This window comes from Bombyx mori, chromosome 12 (assembly GCF_030269925.1).
Source record: "Bombyx mori chromosome 12, ASM3026992v2".
NCBI lineage: Eukaryota > Metazoa > Arthropoda > Insecta > Lepidoptera > Bombycidae > Bombyx > Bombyx mori.
In genome coordinates this window covers 4,665,072-4,689,028 of record NC_085118.1, presented here as the reverse complement: position 1 = coordinate 4,689,028, position 23,957 = coordinate 4,665,072, and the positions used below count along the sequence as shown (strand labels likewise).

At 36.7% G+C, this 23,957-nt stretch overlaps 2 protein-coding genes across 5 annotated transcripts in view; one reads left to right on the top strand and one right to left on the bottom strand.

The window, feature by feature from the left end:
- LOC101742357 (uncharacterized) overlaps positions 1–10,489 on the top strand; it is a 64,092-nt gene extending 53,603 nt beyond the window's left edge. For 2 of the 3 annotated variants that reach the window (XM_038014505.2, XM_038014508.2), the window contains exons 2-8: positions 261–383; positions 917–1,144; positions 1,578–1,850; positions 2,866–3,039; positions 5,182–5,280; positions 5,958–6,218; positions 7,818–10,489. In XM_038014505.2, coding sequence (XP_037870433.1) covers positions 261–383; positions 917–1,144; positions 1,578–1,850; positions 2,866–3,039; positions 5,182–5,280; positions 5,958–6,218; positions 7,818–8,030 — 1,371 coding nt within the window. In that variant the 3' untranslated portion in view covers positions 8,031–10,489. Of the gene's footprint in view, positions 1–260; positions 384–916; positions 1,145–1,577; positions 1,851–2,865; positions 3,040–5,181; positions 5,281–5,957; positions 6,380–7,817 lie in introns of all 3 variants that reach the window. The other variant, XR_005245300.2, reaches the window with a different exon arrangement.
- Positions 10,475–23,640, bottom strand: LOC101737592 (uncharacterized). 2 transcript variants are annotated; one of them, XM_004929397.3, is made up of 16 exons: positions 23,327–23,640; positions 22,161–22,288; positions 21,587–21,635; positions 20,690–20,819; positions 20,085–20,165; positions 19,235–19,448; positions 18,036–18,077; positions 17,187–17,244; positions 16,534–16,639; positions 15,818–15,952; positions 14,880–15,050; positions 13,621–13,884; positions 13,073–13,154; positions 12,120–12,450; positions 11,142–11,296; positions 10,475–10,772 (listed from the first exon to the last, which is right to left on the bottom strand). In XM_004929397.3, the coding sequence occupies exons 1-16, from the start codon at positions 23,455–23,457 to the stop codon at positions 10,684–10,686; spliced, it is 2,166 nt and encodes a 721-aa protein (XP_004929454.1). In that variant the 5' UTR covers positions 23,458–23,640; the 3' UTR covers positions 10,475–10,683. The 2 variants fall into 2 exon arrangements, with proteins under 2 accessions (XP_004929454.1, XP_021205807.1); XM_021350132.3 differs by lacking the exon at positions 18,036–18,077 and having other exon boundaries at positions 23,327–23,623.
- Positions 23,641–23,957: the final 317 nt, after the last annotated feature.

Here is a 23,957-nt window from a genome sequence, read left to right as displayed (position 1 = left end):
TTGTTATTTTTATATTCCCTCATCGTTCACAGCGCTACATGCCTCTTTCACTCTAGCGTTGTGAACGATCAGGGAGTATAAAAATAACAAAACCTCATTCAACCAAATGCTCAACCATGCCTCTTTCACTCATTTACCACATCCTTACACACTTACAATATGTTAGTTCTTTTTCTACACTAGAAATTCCTTACAAATCTTATATATGCCAAAACAATGTTTGCCGGGTCAGCTAATAATAATATATTCCCTTGTTTCAGACGGGCGGTGCGGACAGTGCCAGCGGAGGGTCTGGTGGCTCGGGCATGGAATGTCTTCCTCTCCGTTCGCAATCATTCCACTACCTTGTCTCAGAGCAGGCTAAATCCCTCGTCGCATTACAGGTGAGCAAAGAAGTGTATAGATAAAAAATAATAATTCCAAGACACACAAAACCTAAATAGACCCGGTTTGTAGGGGTTATTATACATAGACGTTATTAACAATATAATTGAGACTTCGACCTCTTGTTTTCAAGGTGAACAGTGACATTCACGTTTGAAGTCTGACCACTAAAGCGCTGTCTACTCAAATAATTTTGTATTTTAGTTTGTCTACGTGGTTACCTACCTACCTATTTATTACTTGCCAATTGGTTTTATATATGTTTATGCGATCATGATAATTCTATAAACCTCTGAAAATTTATGTCACAATATCATCATCGCACACAACTGGGACAGCGAGAAGGCGCAAAACCTTATTAAAAAAAAATCGTAATTAAATAGCGTCTTAAACATAACTTTTGGGTCATCAACTCATCTGCCAATCAAGAGGATTTTTTTTTAATACAAAATTTCGAATCAATCATTAGCCGTTGAAAGTTTTTCGACCGGTATTCTATGCTAAAAGTAAATTTTGTACAAATTTTGATCAGGAACTCCAGAATGAGGTCGGGGCCCTGCTCGAGTTCCGCGACCTCGTCATCGAGACGTTCCCGAATCTTCGGTCAAAGATGGCGCCGTCGCGCGGGAACAGCGTTACGCGGCGCGACTGGGAGCCCGGAGTGCGCGTGCGGCGCAAGCTCCCTGCGCCACAAGAGCCGCGAGCTAAACCTCATCCCTCCGTGCAAGACTCCGGCTTCAGCACAGAGACCTCATGCAAGGTATTAACCTAAACTATGCTAGCAGCTACGCATATTACAAGTTAATACGGCCTTCTTCAAAGTTTTATAAACCGACTAGTTGTACCCGTCCGCTTCGCTGGGCATTTAAAATTAACATTATTATTTCTCACCCCCACAAAGATTCTCATCATTAACGCCCCTGCAACTGGTGCAGAGAGTCCAACATTCACATAAATATTAGCCTATCATTTAAGTACATGTATTTTCTACATGGATACCAAATTTCAAGTCAATCGGATGGTTCAGTAGTTATAACGGAACATCCGTAAAAACCACTGTAGATTTATATATTAGTATAGATCAGTTAGAAACGTTAGTTATTTTTACCAAGATTTCTAAGTTGGTCTTGAACCGAAACTGAATAATCAAGTGTTCTGTTGTTAATCAGTTTCGCTGAACGGAACGGTTTCAGGAAGCGCATTCGTCCGCATCCGCGTCGGCTTCAGCGTCGAGGTCGCGTCCGTTGGAAGACGAGCTGTGGGCGTTACTTGATGTCATCCAACGTAAGGGCGGCAGATTGCGGGAAGAGGCCGAACTGCTGCGTGGGGAACTCGACGAGCGGGCTACAGCCGAAGACGAATTCACCCACACCGTCTCACACCAGCACTGCGATTGTGAACATGTACAGAGGTTGCGCGAGGAACGAGACGCCTTGCTCGAAAGAACAGCGCAGCTTGAAGCGCAGGTACATAGTATTACTGGGATGTTGCAACTCATATAATATTTTGCAAACCGTTATCGGTGATAATGTCACTTTCGTCATGTCAACTTGAGATTCAGTGTTGCTTCTGTTACACTGCACAATAATATGGCAACTTTTGTCTGATGATTTACTTTTAACACGTGCTGTTTGCTAATTTGACGTTGCTGATTTCAAATATACCCTCAGTTTTATTTGTAACAGCTCTCGTTTACGAGATATAGCTTTCACGAAAAAATCGCTGTGTTAGTGTGTTATTTGTTTTTAATTAAAAAAATCTTGTTTTTTTTTTTAAATATAATTCCAATCTTCTTCATCTTCAAGAAGAGTTGACACATCAATGATCCATATCATTTTTGTTTCATATGCGTAGAGTACATATTTAAAGAATACTGTTTGTATATAATATAATTATAAATAGGTACCGTATAATACGTATTTATACCGTTTGTATTCTGTCATTTTATCGATATGCATTTCTATATAATATGATTGGTAAAATTTCATGAAATGCTGATTTGTAGTACAGAACAAGGCCGAAGGATAAAGCTATTTATTCACTTTGAAAAGGCGGCACGCCATGAAAACCCTCTTGTCGTGGCCGCCGGTAATTACATACCCGATCATGTCGACCAAATGGTTTACAGTCGACGTCGCCCCAAACACATCATTACGGATCCTCCCGATCCATTAACAGTGCTTTTAGGTACCTCAAGCACCGGTCACCGTTCTCGCCGAACCCGTCCCTTGCGACGAAGGGCTCGACGAGTAAATTAACCTATAAACACAGCCCCCCACTGAGTTTCTCGCCAAATCTTGTCAGTGGGTTGCGTTTCCGATCCGGTGGTAGATTCTGCGAAGCACTGCTCTTGCTAGGGTCAGTGTTATAAACACTCCCGGTTTGAGCCCCGCGAGGTCACCTACTAGCTCGGTGAATCTAGAATCTCCTCGAGGTTACTAGATAGGAAGGAATAAAAAAATATATTTGCATTTACTCCAGGTGCATTCGTCGAGCAAGCCGACATCGGCGCTGGGCCGGCTGGACTCTACGTTTGGTTCGCCGTCACGAGTGCGCGTGCCGACTCCCGATTCGGAAAAGTTCGCGGCGATTCTACTCGAGAGCAATCCCGTCGAACTGCAGAGACAACTCCTCAACTCCACCGTTCAGAATCAGGTTAGCGTTTGATTCTTAAATATTTTTGATTTGACACAGGGCGTGGACTTTCGGAACGGCCTATTGATTTGGTCGCTTGATGTACTCGTGATGCAGAGATTATGTACCCGATTTTCTCTCAGATTTGGTTAAATTTCTCAAGCATTTATAATTTTGTATGATGTTGCAATCTACGTAAAATTATTTTTAGGGCATTTTGTGAGGTCACGCGGGCTAGGATCTACTCCTCCCGAGAAACTGTATATGATATAGAAAAACTTTAGTATTTAGTACAAAATTACATACATATGTAACTTTGCTTGTTTCTGAAGTTGAAATTGATACAAAATATAATATGAAATTTAAAATATATTGACCTTTTTAACATGGTTTTATATATTTTTATTAGACCAAAACAATAAAAGTACATATTAAACTGTTATGAATCCTTGATACGTGTAAAAATTTGCAAGTTGATAGAATATCATAAAGTTGATGAAATTTATGTTGAAATATTCCGTTACATAGATAGGTAGACAGACGGAAACACACGCAGAGCGAGCTAATAAAATCGTATTAAACAACATAAATTGAAATAATTACAATCGCTTCAGCCTACTGTAACAAACAAACAAAAAAGAATCGTAAAGAAGTAAACTAGTAATAATTGTAAGTGAGATGACGTAAATGAGTACGTGACTGTCATTGCTGTAACGAGAGACGGCGCGTTGACGTAAACGGAGATTTCGGCAAAATTACGCGGAACAAAGCTAATGGACTGTGTCGACGGACCATTATGAGAGGCTATGTGCTCGCGTATTGTTCATTAAAGACCGTTCTCGTCTTTAGGTTAAATTTAAAACTTTTCAAACTACCAACAACGACAGTAAACGCACAAAATAATTTGTGGTAAGCGTCTTTCGACTTATTATTTTTACGCGACTTCGTGTCTAATTTTAGTACGAGTACTTTCGTTCGATCTCGATTGTTGTCAATTAACTTAACGCGATAAATACGTAAGTGCGTTGCGTGGTCTAGAGTAGTACTCAGGTTGAACCCGTGAGCTCACCTACCAGTCCGCGGATAGATGAAATAACCCCTTAGACTACCAACGATTACGCAGGAAAAAATGGAGACACAAAGTCATTTGAAACAAAGCACTCGATCTGGTACAAGTACTTATCTACGGTTTTACAGGCTTACCCCCGTATCTTTAGTCGTTCACACGAGCTTAACTCGACTCGACTCAACCTACAACGCGCGTTTTGGTATGCTTAGACGTAAAAATAAACTCCACTCAAGCGTCCTTGGAAAATTTTCCTAACCGGAGTGGAGTAAACGAAATGTCAAGTCAAGGTACGTCGCGACGTACCTTGAACGTTCCTCGAAGCTGGTTTTCTATCAATGTCCAAATAGTATGTGGACCGCAAATGGAAATATGTATATGATATTGTTGTGCTATGGCCTGGATCTCTGCATGACTCGCGCATCTAAAAATCTAAATCGAAATCTAAAATAATAATGGGTTAGAAAATAAATAATACACTTTCAAATTTACCACACATATTTACGAATAACTCAGCAACTAAAACATCAAACAAGTTCAATGCTTCTAGTGTCAAACAGACAGCAGCAGCTTGACTTTGACATTAAACAATGACCATAGACTACAGAACTCTATAGGTTTGATGCTAGCTTGAACAAATTTTCCTCAAACTGATGTTGTCGTGGTGACGCAATAACGCGACTCTACCTCACTCGAGGACAGTTGAGGAATATTGTAATGGTCGACTAAAAATACCAAACTCGAGTAAGTTTGGGAGGAATGCTCGAGCATCGTCGGATGAGTTAAGAGTGGAGGACTATTTGACGAAACGTCTAAAGATACGGGCATTAGTCAACCCTAAATAAATGCCCTTTCTGTAAATTTATATTTCGTACACACATAGTCTAAAATGAACTAATTTTAATTGCGTTACAATACGTATTTGGATATGATAACTTTGAATCATACTTCTTTAGTACCATTGCGATTACAAAATAGATGAAATGACGATAAAAAGAGAAAAAAAGGCACATTTATAGGTTTTAGCCAGCGAGAGAACGTTACAGAATACTTCTGTAGATACATATAAATAATGGTGGCGCCTGGTCAATTTTCAGGTTTTAAGTGAACGGCTGAAACGTGTCGTTGCGCAGCGTTCGTCACTTTTCGAAAGATTAGAAAGAGCGCGAGATGTCAACGAAGATCTAAAATTTAGAGTAAGTTATTTTTAATGTTACATACAACGCACTGTATGTACACGTACTTCAAGTAAAAAACGAATGCGATCTATAAGCGTTGGCAGCGTTTCTGTTTGACATCTTATGTAAATAATTGTAATGTAAATAATAGGTAATATTTATAAATTTAACTGAATTATTAATATTGTATACTTCTCTTCCCTTTGAGCTCATTATTTTAAGAAAGTTTATGCAAGCGAAGTGACTTATTATATTGTGGGCTTATCCCACATTCCATGCACACACATTTAGGTACTCTTCACAATAAAATACATACTTATATGTTTATTTAATATAATTATTAATACACACAAAATATACATTCATACATATAACCTATCTATGAATATATTATTACTACACTATATATAAAACAAACACATACACACATGTGTGTATGTGTGTGTGTGTCTGTGTGTGTGTATAAATGTGTGTGCATGGAATGTGGGATAAGCCCACATATTTAATGAATGTTGGTTAAATAAGATTAAAGATTAGAATAACGACCATATCAATCAATAATTATTCTAAGAATTTCGACCTTAACTTTGAAAGTGCTGCCATCTACACTACCTCCTATAGCTTATTTATGGGCTCTAAAATTGGATGGGTTTACATTAAAAAACAATTAGGAAAGCGTACATATCTGATTCCAGTTGGAGGAAAAGAGCATAGAGGCGGAGACGGCCCGGGGTCGCGTGCGGCAGCTGGAGGCGGGCGCGCACAGCAGCATGCGGGAGATGGAGCCGCTGGCGCTCCCGGGCGAGGCTCCCGGGCGCCGGGCGCGGCCCTCCCGCATCCCGCTGCACAAGGGCGCCGCCCCCCGCCAGCCGCCGCCCCGCCCCCCCTCCGCACACTCGCAGCGCTCGACCAAGTCCGCGGTGCCCGTGCGCCGGGAGCCCGCGCCCGACGCCAAGGTGCGCGCGCGCTCCTTCTGGAACAATTGGTTCTTTAAAGACTCCTAGGGGACAGCGCCCCCCTCCCCCCCGTGCTAAAACCCACCGTGTGAGAGTGCACCAGTGACTCGCTTCCGTCCGGTTACGGTTAACGCTCGCCGGCCCATGCCATTATGTCGATAGTAAGTTTTCGTTTCTGTTCGTTTTCGTTCGCGGCGTTCTCTCCATTTGTCCGTTGAGTTGTCGCGATTCGAGCGAACGCGTCCGAAGCTTTGGCGGCCCGAAAATCAAACGCATCAACCGAGTAAGATTTCCGCAGTTCTCGTCCGCTTTCTGAACATTTGCTGTATCTATAAATTCGTGAACGACGAAGAGAAATGTTTACTCGAATATGCGTAATTTAACTTTATTATTTATATAATTTTGTTTAGATACGCTGTTTTGGGTCCCGCGAACCGCAAAGAGCGCGCGTTCGACTGTGCTGTAGCGCAGTAGTCGCGATGTGGCCGGCTAGTACGAAACAGTGAAACGTAACATACATGTGAATACAATGCGTATTATTTAAAACTTACCCTTGTAGTTGCGTTTCCAGAATGAAGCATTAATTTCTTTTAGCTTGCATGACTCACGTTTTTTTGGTACTTAATATCGTTCGTTTGATTTTTGCGCCGAACAGAATGCTTATCGTCTCATCCATTGATTTATGTTATTAATAAATTAATTAAGATAACACTTGTAAAAATTGACGTTCGTGGAAAGCCATTAGAATTTACAATGTAATAAATTGTAAGCTCCGCGAACGACAATTTTATCATTTTGCACTATTGGCGTGGGGTTACTTATGTGTTTTATGTTGAAATAATATTCATATCATGTTTTGCAATTCATTTGAACTACACAAAAATGGAAATAATATTGACTGTTATGTGAGTTTTTAATAAAAAACCATTATTTTGCGTAAGCGGTAAGTGCATTATTATTATTATTATTATTATTTTTGCCACAATTATCAACCGCTAGTTTTTTGTTAGTTTATTTGCTATTTGTATTGACATAGTGGCATAATAAGAAATAATGATTAAATAAATAAAAACACAACAGAAGCTCTCACATGGCAATAATGTTTTAACTTTTTTAGGACTTACACAATAAACACATGCACACTTGCTAAAGTAAAAAAGACACGGTTGATAAACTACTTAGAAACCACATAAAATAATATTTACACTTTTTTGTTGTAAGTGTCGATCGTTGCTTTATTTGTTGACGCCATTCATAAAAATATCGATTAGTTTGAAATATTAAACTAATATCAATCACGCGTATGTGGGATTAAAGTCGATTAGTGATTATACGAAATAAGTGGGAGACGAGCAACGATCGACAGTTGACGAGTGTCGCAGTGAATATACCCGGCACGTATAATGCGATCAAATTACAAAAGAAAACCTCATTAATGGAATTTTTAACACAATCATAGCTTCAATATATTTTTTTTAATCGAAAGTGAATTTCTTGCTATTCGTAATTAGGACGTGTAATTTGACGACAGCGAATGTTGAAAATTGGCATTCGTATACGTTACGTTTGATCGTATTATAACGTGAGGCGTTTGTACAGAGCGGCTCGAGCGCGGAGTGGGAGGTGGCGTGGGAGTACGTGCGTCGGCTCGCCCGCCTCGAGCCGCGCCTGCCCGCCGCGCGCTCGCTGACCGCCGAGCTGCTCAGCGCCGACCCCGACTCCATCGAGCTGTGGAGCGGCCGCCCGCAGCTCTACTTCGAGAGCATGCGCTATGCTGACGACGGAGACTTCGAGGTCGACTCTCTCGCTTGATCGGCCCGACTTTTATTGTACTCTCTCGCTTGATCGGCCCGACTTTTACTGTAGACTATCTGGCTTGATCGGCCCGACTTTTACTGTAGAGAATGTCCCTCAAGCTTTTGCGAGTCACTAGGTTATCTGTGTGCTTAGTGCGAGTGTTTTTAACGTTCGCGATAGCGTAAAAGTTAGGTCATATTTGTATGGAATGGGATCGTTTGCGCACGTTTGCCGCTAGGGGCGTTGTTCCAATTGCATACAAAATTGGCTTAACTTTTATCGCTATCGAGAACGTTAAGAAACTCGCACTAAGCGCACTGGAGTTATTTTTATGTAGAGCAAAAATAACGCAACTATGTCTAGGGTGCGCTATATTCGCTCTGTTCATGGATTCTTTTCACATGCAGCCGCTCTAAAATGTAGAGAATTCCCTGAGGTTTTTGCGAGTCGTGAACGTGATTAAAAATACTATTATGGTTTAATCTCGCGTTTGTTGAATTGTGAGTTAATTGGAGTTATTTTTATGAAGAGCAAAATGAACGCAACTATGTTTAGGGTGCGCTATATTCGCTCTGTTCATGGGTTCTTTTCATATGCAGCTGCTCTAAAAGTACGAGCTCGTTTCACAATTTTTAAATAAACTTAATAAATAATTCGGTTTTCTTGGTTCTTAGTCATCGCTGTTCCTTTAGCAAATGCGTAACATATACACATTGTTGCTTGGCTCGCATCCAAGAACAGTGATAAGATCAACGCCGAGCGTGCTACGTTTGCACGCTTCAAGAGTCGCGATCGTTGAAATTGAATGAATTTTTCAATTCTGAATTTTAGTTCACAATAAGCGTGCCGTACAAAAAATTAATAGCGATTTTTTTAAAGTATGATGTTGCGAAACTCGTGCGTTACGATCATTTTTCTTTTACGGCAATGATTATTTTACATCCGGCATAAAAAATTCGAGGTCAAACTTTTGTATTTTAAATCACGTTTTTAAAGCATACTTTCTAAATTTTAACACGCGTAACTTAATTTCTTTCTGTCGAGTTAAACGCTCACTGTCGTCAGCAATCAATATAATGTCACTCAAATTAGTCATTTGATCTAGTAAAACGAGAAAAGCTATTTAGTCTGACACTACGATCATGAGACAAAGACTCTGAGGCCGAAATCTTTTAAAGTATAAATCCTGGATAATATCATGCAGTTCACCCGCTGGGTACGCGCGCCGAACTGTTTCGATCATGTAAGTGTTGTAGCGCTTGTTTTGATATTGACAGCTGTTAAACGACTCTGCACAATTGATTTCTCTCGTACGACGAGCAATATTTAGTTATACGCTTGCATGAATTGTGCTGTGGTATTTGATGTCATCATATTATATTGTTTATTATTCATTATATTGTATGTACTTTGTTGAAAATATCAAGCACTGAATAATAAATATTATAGTGCACTCACTCTCTTTGTTGAACGAGTAAGAAAACGTATGTTCTTATATACTTGCACGAATGGGTTTTATTAATGAAATTGGGATAATATTTAAATTTGGTTTTTAATAAAGATCAATTTAATGAGAAATTAATTTCTTTTGCATAAAACAGTTTAGTTACACACGAAACGGTTCGAAATATAATTAGTTTTATTATGATAATCAACATCATCGTCGTCGTTATTGGGGCGGAACGCGGATAGTATAAAAATGTTAATGTTTAAGATTTGTGAAAATTACGGTAGCTATTTATCCTAAATATATTAATGTCATTCCTAAGCCTGTGCAAGCAGACTGTAACTGAACGCTTGGGACGACTGTAGAAAGGCTGTGAAACACTAAAGCGTGCATGAGATTGTTTCTTGTCTGTGTGTACTGTGAGTATAGCCGACTTTAGCAGTTAACTTACTTATAAAGACAGCACTCGTGTTTATTGTAGATATTGTAATAATTAACATTGAAAATATTCCAAACGTCCAACTCTGAACGTCCTGTTGTGGCAACACACGACTGCCTTTTGATTTGTAAATTGATTTCAATAACTTGTTAGTATTATTACAGTTTTCACGCGGCGAAGCTCGGTAACAAATAGTAGGAGACTGATTTTGTATAAATACATATTATATCGTTATAGAGATACTCCATAGCTTTTAAAATATTTTTTTGTTTAAATCAATCCTGTATGAAGGTATCTACTACATAAGTATATTTAGATAACTGATAATATTCCAATTCTATAAATGTAAAATGACTGTATTTTATCTAAATCTAAGTATGCTAATTATTATTTAAAATTAAGTCAACTATTGTACAGCTTTCGTTTACGCTATTATTATTTGTAATTAAGTAAATATCTATTTTTAAGATACCTACTCATAAATTATCTAGTTGACTTGAATCTAGTTGATGACTCTTGTAAAGTTGTATAGAAATCATATCATTATTATAAAAAAAATATTAAAATAAATCGTTCAATCAAACTAAATCTTTTATTTCTACAAATTCAACAATAAAAGTATAGAATACAAACAGTTACAATAAAATTAAAAATAGTCATGGACATAACAAATTAACGAACATCTATGAATTGTTTCAATAGAACATTCAATGTTATACAGTATTCTGTATCTACTTAACAACTAAATAAAATTGTGTATAATATTTCTTTTATCAAAAAATTCACTCAAACTTTGATCCTAACATAATATCGCATACTTCTAAAGTATTTACATCTTTTATAATCTTGATGAAGCCATGTTGTTTCAATTCTGAAAACCATAATAAAATGAACACTTATTTTTCAAAAATCTTACCAAGCGTAATATTTTATGTATTATGTAGTATTGTGTATGTAATATGTTATGTAACAAACGTAATATATGTGTAGAATTGATAAGAATGGAATCTATCAAGAGTGTGGAGCGAAGCGTTAAGATGTGAGTGAGAGAAAACGGAAAAAAGGGAAAAGAAAATAGCACACGGAATAACAGAAAAGAAAGATGGCGACGAATACGTTAATTAATTTTTAATTATTATTCTAACAGAAGACTTTGGAACATTGGAAGTTTTATTTTATGCGCTGCGATCCCTATTCTACATAATATGTATAAATAATGTTCTAATTTGAAAGTACTCACTGAGCAAAGACGCGAAACAACGGGCAGCAATTATTTTCTTGTATCCGGGAACGAGCGGCCCTTTGAGTACGAGACTCGTCACGTTAATAGGGAGGAGTCCGGCTTTTATATGCTTTAGAATTTTTATCATAGTTCCTTCAGTACCCCACTGGTCTCTGCAATTTTGAGATATACTCTATGAGAAACTGTTCTATTTGTCCTGTCGTTTATGTTTCAGAAGTTTATGTCGAAATTATTTTAATGACGATACGGAGCTTAAACATTATCTATTGAATTAAATATACGTTTATTGCACATTTTATTATAATATAATATTCACAAAATTGTTTAGTTTTAAAAAAAAATTAGGAATTTAGTATTAAAAAAATGAAGCCTCTCGAAAACCTTAGAAATACTGAAATGTAATATTTAGGTACCTACAATTTTTTGGTTCTAGTGCGATTTCGTCTTAAGTTTTTCAAAGTTATCAGGGAGTTACTTATTTTATTTTTTATTGCTTAGATGAGTGGATGAGCTCACGGCCCACCTGGTGTTAAGTAGTCCACCGTCCACCTCGAGACAAGAGTTCTTAAGGTCTCAGTTTTTACAGTACAACGGCTGCCCCACCCTTCAAACCGAAACGCATTATTCCTTCACGGCCGAAATAGCTAAGGTGGTGGTACCTCAAAATGTCCTACCACTAGTAATTACGCAAATTATAATTTTGCGGGTTTCATTTTTACTACACAATGTTTAATCCTTTACCGTGGAAGTTATTCGTGAATATTTATTAAGTACGTATTTCATTAGAAAAATTGGTACCCGCCAGCGGAATTCGAACACGGTTGCATCGCTAGTTACGATTGCACCGGATTATCCTTTAGGCCACGATGACTTATAAGAGTGGCGTTATATTTTTTTTTATCAACGCTAAAATTCAATTAGATTGGATCACCTATCACCAATATGGGCATATTGAAATATACAATATCTATTAACCGTATAAATCTTTTCGAATCCGTTGTCTGTTCAGAGTCCCCTAGCGACACTTTAGTTCGGTCCAGACTCCCTAGAGGTGTCTCTGAGCTCCCGCTGGCTGGTCTCGGAGGTCTCTGCGCGGTGGCCGCGTGCAGCTCCGCCGGGTGCTCCTGCGCGTCAGCCAGGCCGACCTCATGCAGCATGGCCGTGACGCTCCTCTCGCTGTCCTTCGGTTGTTCGTTGTAAATACTAATGTTTTCTGTTAAAATCGTTTTCCTCCGAGCTTGTTTACTGGAGGACGGCGTCGCTTGCCGTCCGAAATCTGGTACGTTTTCCTTTTCAGCTTGTGGATCTGTTAAACGTATTTACTGATTATTGATTTTCAAAATTAATAATAATCTCGTTTTTCTACAAAATGCAAAATTTATATACACACTGAAAATTTTGTGGTGGGGCTTATTTTTTGTTGTATGTTAATCAGACAAACACATTATATCAAATGTGATTAATTTGTGTCATGTTATAATTGTATTTGTTCAAGTATGGTTCCGTCAGATATGAATTCTGCATTGAAATTGTTAGTAATATGGTATTTTTAATTTTTCAAACACAAGATATATTTCAATCATTTTGCAAGAAATTTCAGTCTCAAAATCGCACGTTTGAAGGATTTGTGAAATGTTCACCAGTGCTCACGATTGACTGTCAATAATACAATGTATTTTGCCGGAGTGCCGACGTGCAATGTATGTGGCTGTACGTACGGTTTCCGATTAGTTCGGCCATCAGAGAGAACACAAACGACGCTCTCGCCAGTAACCGTCGCTGTGACTTACTGACTAACCGATGGTTATATTAATTTAAATCTTTCTAGATTAACATGACACGATAAGATTTTCTGCACATAAATATCTTTTAGACTTTATTTTTTATGGTTTACACAAGAATTGTCTAAATTAAAAATAGAATTATACCTGGTAGAGCCATAGTGATTTCTGTTCTTAACTGCTGGCTTTGTCTGAACGAAACGTATCCTATTGACCGTTGACGTTTTGGCTGTAAATAAAAAAGAATCGAGTGTTTTTCTTTAGATATGACAAACGTTCATTTTTATGCGATCTCAAATAATTCTGTTGTAATAACTACTGGTCCAATTTTTAATATAGTAGACTAAAGAATAATGAAGCGTTACCCAGTGCTAAGGATTATTTACGAATCTTATGTTAAGGAGGATGAAAGAGAACGTAATAGTTTCAGTATGACCGTGAATTGCACTCTGGCAGCGGGTTGTATGACGGTAAGAGGGTCGTGTGAAAGAGTCAATATGCCAAGGATATATTTTTTTGATTGGGGGTTTACTGCTGTCCCGAAGGCCTTTCCAGTTTCACAAGGACAGGTGGACGAGCAAGGGTTCAGCCAGAAGGTTCCAAGGAAAAATCTGTACCACATGTTAATTGCTGGAAGTAATTCTGCGTTTCAAAGCCGTTGATCAGCTTTTATTTCATAAAACACATAAACTCACACTTTCAACCGCTTCACATTCGAGGACCCTCTTACGGGCTTGCACCTCAATTTTTTGTGTTGGCAACATAGATATATCCAAATTTTGTTCTATGGCAATTTCCGTGTTGTTCATATCTTTCGTGAAGTTAATTTCAGTTTCGGTGACGTGCTCGATGTGTAGCGGCTCTGTATGCGGCGGCGCGCCTTGCTGTGGCTCCTCTACTTCTTCGATCCTTTCTAACACCGACCTGACGCGGCTTCGGCGAGAGCGCTGCATTGCTTCCTACAAAAGAGTATGAATCACTTATGAAATACTCCTGACATCAGAGAACGCATTTTCGAGTTATATTAGTCAAGCATGAATTCAGAGTTCACACTCTGATCATCGTTGTTGTCGAACCCGTCGCTTGCGGCGAAGGGCTCTGCGAGTAAATTAACTCATAGACACAGCCCACTGAATTTCTCGCCGGATCTTCTCAGTGGGTCGCGTTTCCGATCCGGTGGTAGATTCTGCGAAGCACTGCTCTTGCTAGGGTCAGTGTTAGCAAAAACGTCAGGTTTGAGCCCCGTGAGCTCACCTACTTACTAGTCAGGGCTACGCTGAAATGGTCTCCTCTCAAGACCATCAACTTAAGTAGAAAAAAAAATTGTTCACAAACTGTAAGGGTTGCACCTATCTTTCTTCCGAAATTATACAAATGTTAAATAATGTATATATTTTGTTAAATAATGTATATATGTAAATGTATGTATTAACTAACGTACATAAATATGTTAAATAATTTATAAACGTATAACTATTGAACGTCTGTCATCTCTACCACTGATTTAAAACATTACCAACCCTGAGAAGAACCAGAGGAACAAGCCCTATTTATATAGATAAAATAAATCGGTCCGAAGTGAACATCTCAGTTCCACGTCCTGCTCACTGTTAAGTGATTGATTTTATAAAATGCGACTATACAAGATAGTTTTTTTAAACTTTCATACAGGACCCATTTTGTTCCCTAAATATACAGAATAGAATTACTTTTTCAAATGTTTGCTCTCATTCCTATTTACTTACTCGTAATACAAAAATGCGTGTACATTTCAGATTAACACAACGAAATAGTACTAAGGATTAATTCGATTCTTCGTTAAAGCATCAAATAAAAACCAATGAATCGATTTTGATGAAACTTTAGGGTCAGTCGCTTATTATACTTAAAATTATAGCATTTGGACAGTTGTTTCCCTTTGAGATTCAACATTCTTTACATTCAATAACTTTACCTCCATTTCTCTCTCAGCGTATGGTCTTCCAGCAACCGGCCCCAGGTTCCTTACGTAGAGTCTTGTTAGCTTCAAAGAAAAGTTTGATCGTGGTTTACCGCCAACGTGACTCGGTGTCCGAAACAGTATGTCCCAAGGCGTACGGATCTCTATAATGTCGTCTGAACTGTCCTGCACGGGGGTAGTATGGAAATCATGTAAAAATTCAGTTGCAGTTTTACATTAAAGTATTGAGGGTAGGCATCGATTGAAATAATAATAATAATATATCACCGTAAAACTATTACGCATCTCAAATGCAATTAATTTATGTCGTGTTCTAATCGTATTTGTTCAAGTATAGTTCCGTCAGATACTAATTCTATGTTTGAAATTGTTAGTAATATGGTATTTTCTTTATTTGGTTTTCGCGACTGGTATCTCAAATCAAATCAAAAAATTTTTATACAACATAAATGAAAGTACACACTTGTTGAACGTCAAAAAAACTGCCGCCAATTCACAAAAACTAGCCTCCGTTCTGAGAAGAATTGGCAAAAAACTCAGCGGGCATGTCTTTTTTTTTAATATTAGGTTTTTTTTAAATATTAGATTTTTTTTAAATATTCATTTTTACATTGAGTATTATAACGTAACAATTATTACAATATTGAAATGCCCGGAGCGAGCAACTCATTCCCACTTCGTGCAATCTTCTAGTTAATCATTGACTTTATAGTAAGCTTTATTGCACAGATGTTCTTTAATATTTTTCTTAAACCTATGTATATGTAGGTTCTGAACATCTTGTGGGATTTTTTTTGTACAGGCGCACTAATCTAAACCTAATTAAACGTAAAGTATTAGAAAGTAATAAAATGGAAATGACAAACACGAGCTTAAACCGTAACGGTAGCTATTGTAACGCTAGTGATTATGACAAAAACCGCAGCAACTACCTCGCATCTCAACTCCACGGCCGGGTTTTCTATTCTAGCGCGAAGTAAATTTCCTCCAAGTTTTATTTTCTTATCGACTATTAACTTATTCTTAATTCTGCGTCTTTTTGTTTGTGGCTCTAGTTCTTCTAATTCCTGTGACGATTAAACGTGTATTATGAGAACAGAGTTCAAATGTACTACGAAGCGCTTTTAATATAGATTAGATAAATTTATACTTTGTCGCTACGATTAATTGGTAGGATGAAAACCCAACCAAAAAATAGGAAAACTTTTTCACTCACTAGGAAAGCTTTTTCGCTCACTAGGAACTCTTTTTCGCTCGCTAGGAAAACTGCTTTTTCACTGACTAGGAGCTCTTTTTCGCTTGCTAAGAAAACTCTTTCGAGCTCACGGTCGATTTAGTGTCACGTAACCCATAAATAATCACAGCGTGAATACCACCATTAACCTCGGGACATGAGGTATGTCTTAATCGTATTGTGAAACAGCTTTTTTAACCTTCAAATCAGTACGCGTGACTGCTTCGTGGTGGAATAGCCAGGGTGGTGGTACCTACCCGTGCGGACTCACAAGAGGTCCTACCACCAGTAACAATCTTGATTTAATATCGACACATCTTTTTGTGTAATATACATACTTCACTGATTCTAAACTAAACTAAAGGCATAACAGTAAAATTTAAGTTATATAAGTATATCGTAAATATGGCTTACTTCTAATTCGATTTCATCAATTACTCGCTGTTCATTACTAATTTCTAGAATTTGTTTTGGTTCAGTCGCTGCGAGCTCAGGCACCGCATCCTCCGTTAGGTTTTTACTGTTTCATTGATATTTTAAAAATGTTATACAATTCCTATAATAATATATTTCTAGAACTTCTTTAATCCTATTCTATTCTTTTAGTGTATTGCTAACCGTACTTTTTAAATTTCATACTTTCAATCAAAATCAAACCTGTCCAACCAAACCAATTCAAATGTTTATTTATTGGTCACAGACTTTAAATTTATTGGGAACTGAAGAGTTATTTTATGTGGAACTTATGAATTTTGTTGCTGACTGTATAAATTTTTAAGAATAACGGAACCGACATCATAGTACTCTCGCTCTGCTCGCAGCTTTCTAAAAGCTTATTCATTGGATGTATTATATTTACAGCCTATAATAGAGCATCATATTCAATTGATAATTTTTACCACCTTCTTTGCTTTTCGACATTGCGTAGAATTTTTTTTGATGTGTTACAAAATTGTGGATTCTGGTAAGGACTCATCATAGGTTAAATAAATGTAGGAAGACGGAACTAATGGATGGGATGATTTTTTTTCTTAAAGATGTGCTCGTTGGATGACATTGAGACTAACTTCTCCGTTTGAGGAATGTTGAGGTCAGGAATCGGGAATACAGGAATTTCAGGAATTTCTGTGGGATTAACGAAAAATTATTAATCTAATTGCTATGTATTTGTAATAATTATTTTTGTTTACTTTTACCGAGATTAGCTTTTATACGGATCTGGGTGTTTTAAGACTTGTTTTATTGTTTTAAGCATTAATTTTTTTTCCGTTTGCTGCTTTAAGAAGTGACCTTTAGATATCTACTGTAACACATTACAAAGGAATTTAGCTTTAATATCTTCAAATAGAAAAGAAGAAACTATGAATACCCGCCCGAATATACCTCGGAATTCGAAACATGAGGATTTATGAAAAGAATATGATAGTAGTCATCTCATAATAGCAATATCCCGAAATAGTTGAAGTAACACACTGACACGTTCAAATAACCAACGAACAGACTATATTTATTAGACTATATAAATCATGGCATCAAAATCGAAAAAATACGAAGTAGATGAAAACTTTTCAAAGTATATTAAAGTCGATCTGCCTTGGGAATTTTCCCGAAATGTCACTAAAATCGGTACGTAAACGCTTTACATTTATAATTTCGTTTATAAGATTACGTTGTTAGATTTTTTTAATCACCTAAATAATTAATTAATATACTAGAATTTACATGCGGCTTTGCTCCTGTTAATGTAGAAACATTTTTTGTTTTGGGGGAATAAAGTATTTTTTAAAGTTACTCTATAAATATTTCATGATGATTTTAGTTATAATTAGTTAAGACTTGAAATTGTAACTAATTCAATTTCTCATTTATAACATTAATAGTGATAGTATTGATGTAGTTTACGTCAAATAACTTACCTGGCGCAATTTCGGGGGCATGCAAAGCTCCTTCGGCAGAAACTAAAATCACAAATAGGTAACAAAAATTTTATACTTCGATTTGAAGCTCCTCATATCTCAAGTAACGCAACCATACCATGTCAAGTTGGGATATACTTACGAGTGGGTGGAAAAATAGAGTGAATTTTTTTGTCTAAAGTCTAAGGTGTGTTGAATTAATTAGGCAAGTATCAAAATATTCCAACACATTTTGTGAATGTCGTTTTCATAGTTGGTTTAAATGATTTTAATACGCTTTTATTATCTTCAGACGTATGTATGTTAGTATCTTTAGTATGTAACGGAATCTTAGAATATGATTTTGACCCCCTTCAAAACGTCGGATTAACTCGAAATTTGGTATACTTGTTAAGGACTGATGACAATTTAGTATTAAAAAGAAATTGAAAAAGTTGACATTCAACTAAAAATTAAAAATAAATAATAGTTTAAAAAAACTGACAAAATACGCTTTTATAGAAAATCCAACTAAAGAAAAAGAAAATAAATTTTAATAAATTTGAATTAAAAATAGTGTAAGAAAAAATGATTTTATTGTAAAAAAAAGGGTGGGGTGCATGGTATTAGCAGTTATAAATATTTTATGAACAGATATGAGTAGAAGGGTTATTTTGATAATATCCTGAAAAACACCCCACGCTTTTTCTATTTTTTAGTTGAATTTTCTATAAAAGCGTATTTTGTTAGTTTTTTAAAACGATTATTTTTAAAATAAAAAGATGATTGTGTTTATGTTCCACAAGGACCCGTCGACCGTGGGTCAGATTAAGAGCGACGTGATTCTGATTCGAACGAAGATAAGGTAAATTAATACATTCCTTTTTATGTTTATTTTTATTTTTTACTAGCTGATCCGGCAGACTTTGTAGTGCCTCAATCGATAAATAAAAGACCTAAGCTTTTGTATAAAATAAACTTAAAACAAACAAAAGGAATCGGTCCGACGGGGGGGGACACATCAAAGGAAAAACAAAATTGTAATTTTTTATTTAATTCTGAGCATTTTCATATTTATCTACCTTTAAACCTTCTCTGGACTTCCACAAATAATTCAAGACCAAAATTAGCCAAATCGGTCCAGCCGTTCTCGAGTTTTAGCGAGACGAACAGCAATTCATTTATATATATATATATATATATAGATTTCTTATACCCACCTCTACCAAACATGGATACGTTTAACTCCGAGATCCTTTCCATTTGAGGGTCGACTGGCAGACGAGATTTGTCATGGGATTTATCGGTAGAGTCGAGCGGCAGGTCCAGCCCGCTGTGCTGCGCCGCGGAGCCGTCCGCTTGCAGCATCATTTCGAGAGTTCGATCTGTCAGCAGCTGAAGCGCTACATCCTGATTCTCGTCACCGAAGTTATCCTGATGTAAAATTTAAGACTCTAGTTCCATTAGGCATGCGAGGATCATGTAAATATATATTTCAAGGTGGGTGGCGCATTTACGTTATAGATGTCTATGGGCTCCAGTAATCACTTAACACCAGGTGGGCTTTGAGCTCATCCACCCATCTAAGCAATAAAAAATAAAAATAAAAATTAATGTCGACTATTATCGATGGATTTAATTTTTAGTGTTTCAGGTCTTTGCATCTCTGATGTCGTTATCTATACATATAAATAAAATTGGAGTGTCTGTTTGTAATATTCAGTCATTTGTCAGGCAGTCAGTTGGTATTAGGTGGTTTTAAGGGTCCATAAGAAATATCTTGAAACTTGAGATCGAAATCTGTCCCGGCTATAAATAAGAAACCAAGATACCTCATGACAGAATGATGGTACCTACCCGCGAAATATCACAATACGCTCTACCACCAATATAATTTCACGAAAAATAGTAGGAAATTTGTCAATTTTTGTATAATTCATCTTTAGTACTTTACTCATCAAGCACGCGACGTATTTTTATCTCGCAAGCCAACAGCCATGGCTGAAAGCAACTGTTTATTCTTAGTTTTTAGGGTTAACTGAAGTAACTTGTTACCTAATATTGACTTACGTTTTGCGGAAGTTGTAATACCGGTATTGTTGCTTCTTTCAATGTTATATCTTGAACATTAGTAACGACGTTTCCGCTACTCTGTAAAAGAACATAATTATTATGGAAACATCTTACATAGTCGTGAAAGCAAGCAACAGCAAAGGCAGCTAACATTCGGCCGCCGCGTTCCCTTGAGATGATATGTTTCACGCGTCAGCCGGTTTTTTATCGCAATAAATTGCGCGCTATGCAAAGTGGTTTTGTAAATAAATAAAATAAACATATTATCAAATATGATTTCATGTAAATACAACGAGTTATAGTTCTCGGGGAGTGTTCAAATACGGCTTGTTTTATATTATATTACGGACTAATAACAGAAGTGGCGGTTAGAGAAGAACGAAAAAGCATATCCGGAACTGTTGAACGACATCTGATCTATTATTATGTAAAATCATTTTCAAACGTCAAGTTCAAAAACAAAGCTTATTCTTCATACAAACTACTATTAGGTAACCAAAATTGTAAGAATTCACATTGAAAACTTATTTTAAACACAGGAAATATTTGTCTAATATTATTCTTGCTTGACCGAATGAACGTGGCTTAACATTAAATTTTACCTGAATAAGTTCTTCGATTCTCTGTTCGTTTGGATCTTCACGGAGCACGAACTGCAGAAGCTGCGGTAGTTGCCGGGGGCGAGCTCGGTGTGGTCTTTCTTCATCATCAGAAGCATCGTGCACATTCCACCTGATTCCGTTAAAAGGATTATTGTAATGGTTTTTAATCCCATTTGAATCCGGCTTTGGAATGAACTCTCCTCCACGGTGTTTTCCGAGCGCTATGACTTGTCCTTCTTCAAACGAGGCTTGCGGAGAGTACTTTATGGTAGGCAGCGGCTTGGCTCTGCCCCTGGCAGCGCTGAGGTCCATGAGCGACGGTGACCACTTACCATCAGGTGGGCCGTATGCTCGTCTGCCTACAAAGGCAATAAAAAAAATATTTTCCTACCTATGCTGATAGCCTTGAGAGGCTATTTCAGCTTCACCCTAGCGTGTCGGTGAGCTTACGAGGCTCAAACCGGGAGTGTTGCTAACACTGACCCTAGCAAGAGCAGTGCTTCGCAGAATCTACCACCGGATCGAAAACGCAACCCACTGAGAAGATCCGGCGAAAAACTCAGTGGGCTATGGGTTTATTCACTCGTCGAGCCCTTCGTCGCAAGCGACGGTTTCGGCGAGGACGGTGACCAGGTGCTTGAGGTACCTAAAAGCACCGTTAATGGATCGGGAGGATCCGTAATGACGTGTTTAGTGTGACGTTGACTGTTTACCATTCGGTCTACAGGATCGGGTATGAATTTAATCCCACAGATTGCCTTAGCTACAAACATTAAATTCCAATCTAGACCGCCTTACTATACTTAGAACTATCTACTGTCTGGTCGCAGTGCTACTAGTCAACGATGAATAAATAATTAAGTTTAATTATTGTAAAAATATGTTATCGTTACTTACTTTTTGTTTGTGTTTTTTATGACATGAGCATTTATCATGCACAAGTCACCTGAAAATGAAATATTATGCTTTAAATACAGTATCCCTGTTCGTTTACTTGTAAAATGAATGAATTAATCTGGAAGTCATCGTAGCCTAAAGGATAAGACATCGGTATACTTATACCGAGTGATGCGACAAAGTCTGTGTTCGAATCCCGCAGATAGGTACGAATTTTTCTAAGCACATGTTGACAAATAGCTTCCATTTTACTGGAAAACTGAGACTTAGAATTCATATCTCAAGGTGGGTGGCGGCATTTACGTTGTTGATGTCTATGGGCTCCAGTAACCACTTAAAACCGATTGGGCCATGAGCTCATCCACCCATCTAAGCAATAAAACATAATTATCAATGTTTTTAGATACATTAATATAAGCTGTAAGGATTTTTTTATTTACAAAGGAAAATAATACAAAACGTATTAGTCTCTAAATATAAAAAAAAAGGTCAACATATAATTTTAAAAGATAGTTATTTCTTAAGTCAACTAAAAGATTAGTCTGTGGAGTGAAAGTAATAAATGGATACTTACTAAGAAAAACTGTGACCTTCCTTTGATAGAGTCTTACTAGTCCCCTCATAAGCTGAGAGCTGAGTCTGAGAGAAAATCTGTTTGAAGGTCGGCCAGATTCATTATTCATTACTTCAATCAAATCATCACTAGAATAAAGACATTTCAAAATATACACAATAATAAAAAAATTGAGAATATGACAACGTATTATGTTTTGTTATGATGAAATAGGTAAACATTTTTATTTTCATCAAACTGTATAGATTAGCTTATGGCTTGCCTTATGTTAGGTGGTGCCCCAAGACTGGGTAGACAACAAAATAGATGGTACATCCATTGAGACAAAGTTGAAATCTCAATTATAGAGGAATAGCATTTATTCTATCGTTTATATTGGAACAGCTGGTTAATCCTCAATAGACAGGATGGTAGTAGTGGTAGTAGTAGTGTGGGCAAAGTTGTAAGTTCAATTTTGAAATTAAATATTGTTTCTTTATGTTTGAAGAATTATGCAGAGTAAATACCTGTTAGTAGTTAATAGCATAATAAATAATAATGTAATAAATAAATATAATTAATAGTAATTACTCATTGTTTAGCAATCAGTCTGCGGACAGTTTTTTTTACATTAAACCTTGCTATCAGTATTAACTAAAAGTACTCCAATCATTGATTTATATTTCAACTCTCTGACTCCAATCCTAAAATTAGAACTTCCCCTATGATTTATCTCATATAAAAACGATAGTCTTATAAATATGTAAGTGCATATTTTTGTATAAATTTTTTTCACAGTTAAATATTATAGTTAACTAATGTATAGTTAACTATTTGTAAAGTATAATGATAATCATTATTCACTTGATTTTGAGTGTGGCGAAAACAATATAAATTCGACAACTCACAATCTACATTTTACATTCTCTAACTTACACCAAAGTTTGTCGTTTCTTAAGTTTTTAATAGAAAATATCTACATCACGATCGATCTGAACAGCTTTTTAATGTATCCACTTATTTGTTGTTATTACTTTTGGATTTTCGTGATTTTTTGTCTTTCTAATAGAAAATTTATTTAGAGTTTTCGCGGCAAAACTAGAATTCTACTTAAGTGAAAAGTAAAAAGTTTTCTACTAAGCAAGATGATTAGACAGGCAATATAAATGAGTACTTAAAAATATTACCATATTCTTCTAATATCTTGAGACCAAAGTTGTCTGTGTGTTATGGTTGCAAATCTCAGTGGCCAAGAGTCAGCGACCCAGCACAAATAAAATCGTCCTCCCCGTTTTAAGGAATCGACCGGATAAAACATTTTGTAGTTGGAAATTTCTTATTTTTTAGAGACTATCTTATAAAAATTAGAGACAAGAGCCACTTGTGCAATCAATTAATAACAATTAAACTTAGTATGTAACGAATATCTTAAAACCAGTCGAAATCAAATCAAAGAGACGCTTATTTTCGCGCCTTTAGCTCCATTGGTAGCAGTGACAGTTATTTGACGTCATATCCTTAATTCTGTCCAAAAATCTCCAGTTTAAAAAAAATGAAAAGCACGGAGCAGTAATAAAATTACGTTGAACGATTTTAATCTATAACACACTTTTTGGTTTACCTATGTGTTTCGTGGCTAGAAAATAGTAAGAAGAAAATATTATTTTTTCAAGGTGGTGATCGATTTTTACATTACCATCAGTGTATTAAGTTTTCATTTATTTCTCATATGGGTGAACGAGCTCACGGTCCACCTGGTAGTGTTGGACAAGTCCAATTATAGAACAATATTTTTAATAATCGGCCTGCTGAATGATA

Excerpts from the sequence above, each read along its gene's own strand:
- LOC101737592 (XM_004929397.3), bottom strand. The coding sequence starts at position 23,457 with ATGTTTTATCCGGTCGATTCCTTAAAACGGGGAGGACGATTTTATTTG. Across the intron at positions 17,245-18,035 it reads TGCCCCCGAAATTGCGCCAG|AAATTCCTGAAATTCCTGTA; the intron begins GTAAGTTATTTG and ends TTAATCCCACAG. Across the intron at positions 15,953-16,533 it reads TTGATGAAATCGAATTAGAA|GAATTAGAAGAACTAGAGCC; the intron begins GTAAGCCATATT and ends TAATCGTCACAG.